The sequence below is a fragment of the Oenanthe melanoleuca genome, chromosome 8, assembly GCF_029582105.1.
Source record: "Oenanthe melanoleuca isolate GR-GAL-2019-014 chromosome 8, OMel1.0, whole genome shotgun sequence".
In the NCBI taxonomy this organism is placed as follows: Eukaryota; Metazoa; Chordata; class Aves; order Passeriformes; family Muscicapidae; genus Oenanthe; species Oenanthe melanoleuca.
Window position 1 is genome coordinate 11189375 of NC_079342.1, and position 9788 is coordinate 11199162.

The 9788-nt window shown below is 36.0% G+C and overlaps 1 protein-coding gene across 2 annotated transcripts in view; it reads right to left on the minus strand.

Annotated features, from left to right (window-relative positions):
• Positions 1-9788, minus strand: part of RPAP2 (RNA polymerase II associated protein 2) — a 35608-nt gene that overhangs the window by 24995 nt on the left and 825 nt on the right. For both annotated transcript variants that reach the window (XR_008841097.1, XM_056497924.1), the window contains exons 2-10: positions 9699-9744; positions 9012-9126; positions 8230-8328; positions 7123-7188; positions 6077-6165; positions 4209-4244; positions 2416-3352; positions 2008-2102; positions 236-316 (exon numbers count right to left, since the gene is read on the minus strand). Coding sequence is in view for 1 of the 2 variants with exons in the window: in XM_056497924.1 (XP_056353899.1) it covers positions 236-316; positions 2008-2102; positions 2416-3352; positions 4209-4244; positions 6077-6165; positions 7123-7188; positions 8230-8328; positions 9012-9126; positions 9699-9744 (1564 nt within the window). In the remaining variant the exon portion in view is untranslated. The remainder of the gene's footprint in view (positions 1-235; positions 317-2007; positions 2103-2415; positions 3353-4208; positions 4245-6076; positions 6166-7122; positions 7189-8229; positions 8329-9011; positions 9127-9698; positions 9745-9788) is intronic.

Genomic DNA, 9788 nt, shown 5'->3' on the forward strand with positions numbered 1-9788 from the left:
GCATCCTCCAGAGACCACTGGCCTAGTTTTTAAAAATCTACAAATACTCCTGGTGACCTAGCCACTGTCAGGAGCAGGGAAAGGGCTGACTTGTTAGTCCACAGGGAATGTGACATGAACACACAGTTAGAGAAGGGCAAATCTGCAATAGGGCCCCTCTTTGTGCCCAAATCACAAATCATTCAACAGCATGTTTAATTCATCAATTTACAAGAATCTCTAAGTAAATACTCACCGGAAAGTTTTGACAAGATTTTTTAGCTCTGTGTAAACATCAGCTAAAGCAATCTGAAGAGGGCCCAAAACTACAGATAATCTAGAAGGCAAAAGACACCAGTCAATATACATTTTCCCCTCTTTCTCATTTCTTCTCAAGTAGGACTTCCACTAAAGCTTATCCAAGTTAGTAAAATGGAAAAGAGATTGACTTTTGTGCAGCAGATCAGGCTGTAGTTTTTCACTTCAGCTCTCTTTGTGTGCTGTTTGGGCCAACATCTTCACTTTGCAACTACTTGATTTTAAAATTAAGATGCTCTAGTTCAGTGTGAATGTGAAGATTTAAATATAGTTCTACATACTTACATAATTATATTTACTAATTCCATGTTTCAGTTCTGAAAAATATTTACAATTACGAAGATTAGAACTACAGGCTGCACACATTTTTTGAAGGTTTATATTTACTTAGGTCAAAAATAACAATACAAAAGGAAACTGCATGTCTAAAAGAGATATTCACACATAATATACCTGCTAACCTCAGACTCACACATGCAACAGAAATATCAGTCCACTTTCAGCTTGATAGTTGAAATCCTGATGACAGTTATCAGAAAATTTCAAAGGAGAGAAAAAGACAGGTTTCCTCCCTACTTATCTGTGCACAAAAAAAAACAGACCACACAAACTGCACATTCTCTTTAACTAGTTGTCAGGATTCCCAAATGATGGAAATAACATCCTTTGATTTTCAAATTTAGGATTAAACTTTTGCCTCTATTTACTTGTTTAATAGTTAAAATTCTCTTGCATTTGATTATCTGGTGATTTGCATTTATATGCACATAACACATCCGTATTCTGGAAGACTGCATGTTTTACAAAAACTGAACACAGGACTCTTATGATGCTGGGCATATTCATTGCTTTATCACAATGAAAATTCTCTCTTGATTGTGACAGGACGACTGCTCAGGGAATTTAAAACAATCAACACTTACAGACAAGACACTTGGGGGATGGTTTGATTCCATGTTTGTGGCCTATCCACACATGGTGCAGGTAGAGAAAAACAGAAAGGATTTTCTTTTTATTTTGGCAGGGATGGAGGGGCTGGTTGTGAGGTTTTTAAGTTAAAAAAACACAAAACCTTCTGCAAAACCTAGTTTGGCTAGGTAACACAAGCTACACTGACAGAAAAGTAAATATCCCCACCAAAAAAATCAACAGAATCATGACCTTCAAACACTCATTTATATCTGCACTGCCTTGACAATGAGAGTATTTTCATGGTCCTCCCAACTCTGACAATTTAATAATTTTAACAGCTATATCAGAAATGTCCAAAGCCTTTTTATGTACGTGAAAGTTTTAAGATCCAATTCTGAGGGCCTTTAGTAGTTGTAGCTAGGGGCATACTGATACCAGCCACCCAAACATGCATTAGAAACTCTATCTTTGTAAGACCTATGCTTAAACAATAACAAAGATTTGTTTACAAGTAACGGTACAAGACAAATATCTGCACTCCTCTCAATCAATTTCAAAATTTTCAGTCTAAACTTAAGCTGTTGGTACCTACAGTTTGTGCAAACTGACACCTGCACTCTACTACAGCTGACTATTGCAGAAATAAGTAAATCCTTTAAGGCAATAATGGGCTAAAGTTATGACTAGAGCCACCTAGAAAGAGCCAGGCCCATTCTTGGATAGTGTGTTTGTTACTTAAAACAATGAAAAATGAGCACCAACTTCAGACTGGCACTCACCTAAGTAAAGGGTACTTACGCTTTTCTCAGCTTTTCAAGGACGATCCGCTTCCTAATCTGCATTTGTGCATTAGAATCAACAAGGGGGAAGGTGAGATCTTCCTGTTGATCATCCTGTATTAGACAAGAAACTTTAACAGCTATAACCTAGTGTTTAACTAAAGTCAGTACATCAAAAAAGTCACAGATAATCAACAAAAACTGAAACATTAAATAACTCTTATCTCTGAATTAAAAAAAACCAAACTACTTTTTAATGGGCAGACACCTGCATAACCTGATGCACCATACAGTATGGAGTTAAGAGAATTTTCTTTTTCTCCATGCAAGATACTTATCCACTTATGATAGCAGAAACAAAGCACTAATTCTTTGAAGGTCTATTCAGCCTTCATGCAACTTCCACACTGCTCCCCCAGATACTTACTTTGTCTTTGCTTAGATGTTCCCCTGCTTGTGCTAGTGTTGCTGCCTCTTCAGCCAAGATGCACCTTCCTTTATAGAACTCTTTCACTCGGAGTTCTAGGAACTCTGTTTCTTCTTTTAACTTTTCATAACTAGGCACAGGCTTAACTATTCCACCTGAGCCTGTGAAAGGTAAAGAGTAGTTCAAACTGTTTTCAGAGTCCCCTGCAGCAACAGTGTCAAGATCATCAGCTGTATCTAAGTCATCCTCATCAAGTTCTTCAGTCTCCTGGTTGACAGATGCTATGCACTCTGATGAGCACAAAGAAGTATAGTTTGGGCCATAGAGAAATTTTAAAGTTTCCTCAGTTCTCCATTCCATAAGTGTCTGCCTAAGCACTTCTAGTAAACTGCCTTTGGAATTAACTGGATGCCTCAGTTCAGGGTTTTTATGTTCTGTTGAGTTAGCCAGTGTTCTTTTAAGATGCTCTGCTCCTCTTTTGCTCACACCTAGAAAAACTATCTGTGATCCACACGTATTTTCAGAGATTACTGATGCACTTGATTTCTCAGGAGCAGTATCGCTTGAAGGTGGTGCAGTTACTTCATTATGAACAGAGCAAGCATGTCTTTCTTCCTGAATGTCTAATTTACAATGAGAGAGTTGTTCAGTGGCTTCTACCACATCTGCATCTTCAGTTTTAGGGCTGGCATGGACTTTCTGAGCATGTTTCTTTTTGAAGATGGTTTTTCTGTGCAACTGCTGTGCAAAATTGGCTGAACTTGACTGACTTCCTGGTAGGACAGAAGAAATAAATCCTTGTTCAGTATCAGTACTGCTGTCACTGGCTGTGTCATGAGAACCAGATTCACATGGATCTGAAGATATCCTAGGATTTTCAATGTCAGATGCTTTAATTACTTCATCACATAGTTTCACCTCCTCTCCAGATTGTCCACTACAAAAGAAAACACAAGTCATCAGTGAAATAAGAAATGGCTTTTACCTGCAATAGCTTTTCATTCTCAAGTAAGAATGATAAAAAAAAGCATTTTCCCCTTTATAGCAGAAGTGTAATTTTTTGCTTTAAGAATCATAAGTGCTCTTCTAAAAGTCTGCTTGAACTCTAAGAGTTGTACTATTCTACAGTCAAAATGACAAGTATAGAGACTATTTAGAGAAGGGAGTTCTCAGCTGATTATTAGTTAGAAAAGAACAGTATAAACAAGATATTATTAAAGAGCAGGATAATGTCAGACTTAGCATCATGAATAGTACAATTTTAAAATGAAGACAGGCATGCAAATATATACAGGAATATAGTGCCCTTAAATCAGTGGGACAGCTGAGCTGTTTCAGCATATATAAGTTTGCCACCTAATGGCAACATGTTGCAAAAGAAAACAAACAGAAAGGTGCACAATACACAGCGAGGTACAGTGAGATGACAGAATAGCATGATTTCATTTTGGCTGATATAGAACTTTTAGATTAAGACATACAGAAGCTTTCATCACATATAATTGGCACAATTTTCTTTATAAAGAATAGATGGCATAAAATATTCAAAGTACAAACAGTGTATTTGTTTCAGATTTCAACAGGCTCAATTAAGACACACAATCCAAGAGCAGCTGTACACTAAATCATACAGATCAAATATGCTGGGTTAGAATCACAAAAGAAAAAAAAAAACGTTTGCATAGGTTCTAGTAAGGTCTTTTTTGTAACACAGCAAATCAGATTCCCTTTTCATCTGCTATGATGCTAAAATTTTTAGCTAACCTAACAACAAAAAGAATTGTTCAATGTACCTCCGTCCCTCCTTCAGCAGCTCTATGTCTGGTGGTCTGAAAAAAGAAGACACAGAATGAATATTTTCCTGCTAAATCTATTCTCTTGAAATACACATAAAATACAAGAATAGTTCCGTTTGGAAGGGACATCTGAGGATCTTCCAGTCCAACATGCTCTGTTCAAAGCAAGGCTAGCAAGAGCAGGTTTGTGCATGGGGAGTGTGACTCGCATGCCTGCAGCACGACGCTGTTACTGTGAACAGAATTTACCCCAGTCACCAAATGACACAAAGGGCTGTCAAAAAGGGCCTCTGCAAGGCTCTAGGCTCATCTCCTGCCTGAAATGCAACTGTCACCAGCACGAGGTTAAGTCAGCCACAAATTCATGAAGTTTAAATCTTTAAAACCTCCAAAGACAGAGATTTCAAAACATTGCTGAGTATCCTGTTTCATTCCACCATAACCTTAGTATGTTAGTTTTCCAACCTGAACCATTCACGTGATTATCTGTGGCCATCAACCAAGATGTAGTATTTCTAACTTTTTTCTACTGGTTGCACACTGCTTTCAGATCACCCTTCGGTCTCTTCTTCAAACAAGTGAATATGCCAAGATCCTCATAGATCATACAGGACCTTATGCCTTCCTACAGTAAAGACAATACTGGGCTATTTATAGGAAAATTTTCCAATTACTGTAAAAAATATGAATATTCAGGATATTTTTACTTATTTTAAATTTTAATTTGTTAAAAATTAGAGTATCAAGTTATATTTTTTAAGAAAATTGTTTTCAAAGGTTTCCAGAAACTAAAAACATTACTAAACAGATTCTGACAAGTTTCCTTCCAAACCTCTGCTTGCAATTAATCTACTTCAATTCAGTTATGAGGCAGCATCACAGTCCTATTCCTCTTATCCAAAAATGTTAAAAATCTCATGTGTCCTATGACTGAAAGAAAACCTTTTAAACATGCACTAAATGCAAGCCAGTGCACTAATACCTTTCAGTATGTAAAAGACCCCGCAGGAAAGATGCACCACTCATATCAATAAACAAGAGTATGAAAACTAAAGGTGAAAACAAAGTGATTTAAATTATTAGCTCCATATAACTCTTCTATGGAGTTTTAAGTGGAGGTTGTAGTCTTTACTTACTAGAATACCTCAGATCTGATGAGGCTGCTCTAAAACTCTTCTCTCATTGATCATATATTTCATATAGTACAAATAAATCCACCTAGTTTCTTCTGTTGAAAACCAGGATACTATTAAAAGTAGCGTATTGGACAATGAAAGCTGAGTAAATTTGCTGAACATTCTCCATGCAAGCCTTTATTGTTCAACAGTGACACCCATTGGTTCCATTGATTATTTGCAAGCCCATGTTTCTTAAGCTGGGAACATGGACTGCATACCCTGTTCCAAAAATGTATATTGCAGGAAGAACAAGAAATGGGCAATCAGAAATTTAGATCGGATAAACAACCTCTTCATGTTATAGACTGCTTTCAGATGTAAGCATTCACTGCCTAAGCTTAAGATCAATGTCAAGTGCTGCACTAAAATTAGAAAATCTCTTGTAACAGAGTAAGATTAATTTATCCTGTACATTATACAGTTTGTAAAAATTCAATCCCAGTAAGTACATTTTAAAGTTCATAGGAGTTAATTATTATTCCTAACTAGTCTGCCCTCTAAACTAACATGGTCATGCCTGCTAAGTAGATGTGATGAACAAACACCATGCTAAGCTAACACATTAACATCAGCTACCTCTGCTTCAGCCAATCATTTTGACGTGCTGCAGCTACTCAATTACCACTGCAGATGCACAGAGAGATAATATTCTCAAAAGGTGCAATGAATATATAAGATTATACTTACTTTTCTTCTTCTCTCATCCATACTGGACTTTTGGAAATTTGAGCTTCAAAATATTTAGATGCTCTGTAGCAAAAGTTGCTGCAAAAGCACTGGCAATGAGAAAAAGCAAGAAAACATGATTAAGGCCAACTTTAATTCACAGAAAGGTACAAAAGTAATTGCTTTTAATGCCTGTAAAATTAGGTACCAAAAACATTTCTTTTCAAGCCTATGGTCAGATTTTTAGCTCACGTGAGAAACCCAACCTATCAAACAGGTCTCTCTTGTGCCCCACAAACCACATTTAGCTGCTTCTTCCCCATTTTTGTGCTTTCTGCACTTTCATTACATACTGAGAAGCAAACCACTGTTGGATTCTTTATAACAATAATTTTAAAAAACCCCAACAAACCAAGCTGTTCAAAGAGCAACCCATAACCCAATATGCTGTTCATACAGTTTGAAAGACATACAATAAAATTCAGGTGTTTAGTAACTGGAAACATTTATCTTACAATTTAGTGTCTAAGTGTCTTTAGGTGATTAAATATCCTGTGAACTAGCTAAGATGACTTTAATGCAATCACATATGTGAATATGCTTCCAGAAAGAAACATTTTGTGAAGAGTTAGGTTTTATGTTTAAAAGTCCTCAAAAAACAACACTAAGGAATATATAAGATGCAAATTGTACATTACTTCAAACTTCAGTGATTGAAAAGGATGTGCATTTGGACCCTACTAAAGCTCACTGACTATGCTAGTGCAAAATAAAGAACACTTCTTCACAAATGCCTTTAACGGATCAGCTGTACCACCTTCAAACTGCTATCCAAGTAGAACTTTCCATGTGATGTTTAAACTTAAGTATGTCTTGTCTCACCACAGATATCATCTGGGAAGTGAAATGCACAAAAAATTTCATGTTCTAACTGTTTGTGAAAATTATTTTCCTAAGAACCAAACGTATTTGCCTTTGAATCAAGCCACTATATGAATGCTGTTACAAAATGCATTTCTGATGTTGCCACTATTAAACACATTCTAAAAATATACTTGTTTCCATACCTTTCTTTCAGTGATATCATAAACCCTGTTTGTTTTTGTTGAAATTCTGTACTTCTGCTTTGGCACCTAAAACAATATACTTTCATCAGCAAAACTGTCAGTTCCATCATGACTACAGAGAAAACTTCATTCTTAATTCACATATTTAGGTATGTCCAACATATTTTGTTTAACTGGATTGCATACTACAACCACCTTTTCTTTCAATTCTTCTGATGTTGCACCTGTTGTAAGAATGGCAATTTAATAATATACATCTCATTAATCAGTAAAAGGCAGCTCCACAGTTATAAGAAAACCAGTGCTGAACATAAAACAATGGAGCTGCCATGGCAGAAGCCTTCCCCATGTGTAAGTGCTGAGCAATTACAGACAGGTCCTTCTGTAATCCAGACCTTTTTATAAGCATGTGAGACTGTACTTTCAGACTCCCACCGCTACCTAGACAAATCCAGAGGAACTTGTGTAAACTGTAACAGCTTTGAAATGAACATCTGCGCAAATATTTAGAAGTCCAGAACAGTAAATTGTTTTGTACTTGAGTAGATTGCTTTCAGATAATAACATGTAGCACTGGTATTACATCACAGATTATCTAACTGACCTCTGAGTTCTGCTTAAGCTCTCACACATCACACCTAAAGAGGGGTGACGTTCATCATGACACAGCTGACATACATTTTCATGGCAGATATGTATGCATTCACATAATAATATCCTTGCACTGTATCGGTCCTTCACTTCAATCCTTTTCATAAACATCTGTTGCTACGCTGACAGAAGAACAAAATTTCCAAGTTTTTCATTCAGAGAGGAAGGCCATGAAGCCACAATTCATTCCTCTTTATCACTGTCAAAACAGATACAGGGATTGTGATTCTGATTATACAGTAACTGATTCTGTCATACAATAACTGCTGTCTACTGATCAAATTTTACCTTCCACTTCAGAAGGATTATACTGAAATGGAATTATATAATGCCTGGCTCATTACTTGAGAGTAATCTGTGCTAAATATTCTAAGTTTAGAATTAATAAGAAAATGCAAGAGAATAAAAATTGTGAAAAGATTCATTTGATAACAGCATTAAGGAGAAGCAACTTACATTTTCCAGTTTTTTCTGACACAGAGGATAACCACACAGTTTGATGATAGACCGTTCATCAACAACGTCTTTATAGTGAGATGGAGTAATACATTTTCCCTAAAATGGCAAGAAAATAGTTCAACAACAGATAATGGAAAACTTGTCAGTTTTTGTACTCAGAACATCTCTTAAGCATATAAATAACTTAAATTTTATTACAGTTGTCTATTAAGTTTGATAAAAAACATTGAGAACCTACACGTGGAAAAGGTAAAAGGTAAATAGAGGAGGAAAAAAGATGTGGAAATTTCTTTTTTACATATACAAGACCTTTATAATTTTGCCTCTAGTGTGGCACTTATTTCCATAATTTTCCTCTACTTATGTGTTTTATACACCTATTAATCAGCCTATTTACAACCTTAAAAAGCGCACTCATCATACCATTCCAGCAAAATTCTTCTGGCAGTTAACTGTGGTACATTACAGAGACTTTGTCTAAATTTACAGATGGCATGATGAAAACCTAAATTTTGACAGTTCATCTGTCAGGCCAGAACCACAGAGGTTCTGGAAAAGGTTGTGATAAAAGAGTGAGGATTAATTACTGTATACAATCCTGCAAAACTAGGGCATATTTTCACTGCAGAACCCTTAAAAATAAGGAAATTGCTATCAGAGCTGGTACAAAAGGGAATCAATAGTTTGGCTATTTTAAACTGCAGCAAATTGTTCCAAAAATTTCTTTTAAAAAGTACCACACTATGATACAATACAATATAAAAAATGGCAACACCTACACAATTTAGAAGGAACTCTTCAGTAATGTCCTCTTCCAGGAGCTGTTCAACAATAGACAATGCTTTTTTCTCACATTCAATCTTCTTTCTCAGTGCAGTCTCCAGAGCTGCTTTCCTGTAACAGAACAGACACTGAATGACAGATTGGACAGATTTCCATAAACAATTTTCCAATCCTTTTTTTATTTTTATCTGAAATACAGCTTACATTTTTCTGCATCACACCATGTTGGCCAAAAAAGCAACAAGTAACTGGACTAGTAATTCTGCTATAACTAGAAAGGGTTATATATTTTATATTGGTTTGCTTTATTTGATGGTTAAGAAAAGCATTGACTCTTAGTGTATTGAGATACACTCCCCAAATTTTCTTCCAAGAGGGAAATCCAGAACTGGCTGGTCAAAGAACCTGGGACAATTTATGGAGTGTTGTCAGGAAAAGAGGAACTGTGTAAGACATGAAGAATGGGAAGAAAAAGAGAACTAGGACATGACTGAGTGTGAAGTTACAAAGAAAAGGAAGGATTAAAACAAACAAATACCATGTCTACATGATGTTGATGCTGGTGACTTACTGAAATTAGTCCTGGTACTCTGAGATAGGAAAGCCTCTGCCACTTACAGACAGCAATTTCAAAGTGAAGCAGAACAACACAAACACCACATACCCTTCCTCAGAAATTATACCTTTGAGCAACATCTTCATTTTTCTGAGCAGCTGAATGCTTATTTCCTAGAAATCAAATATACAAACATAGAAATTAGTGTACTTTTGTA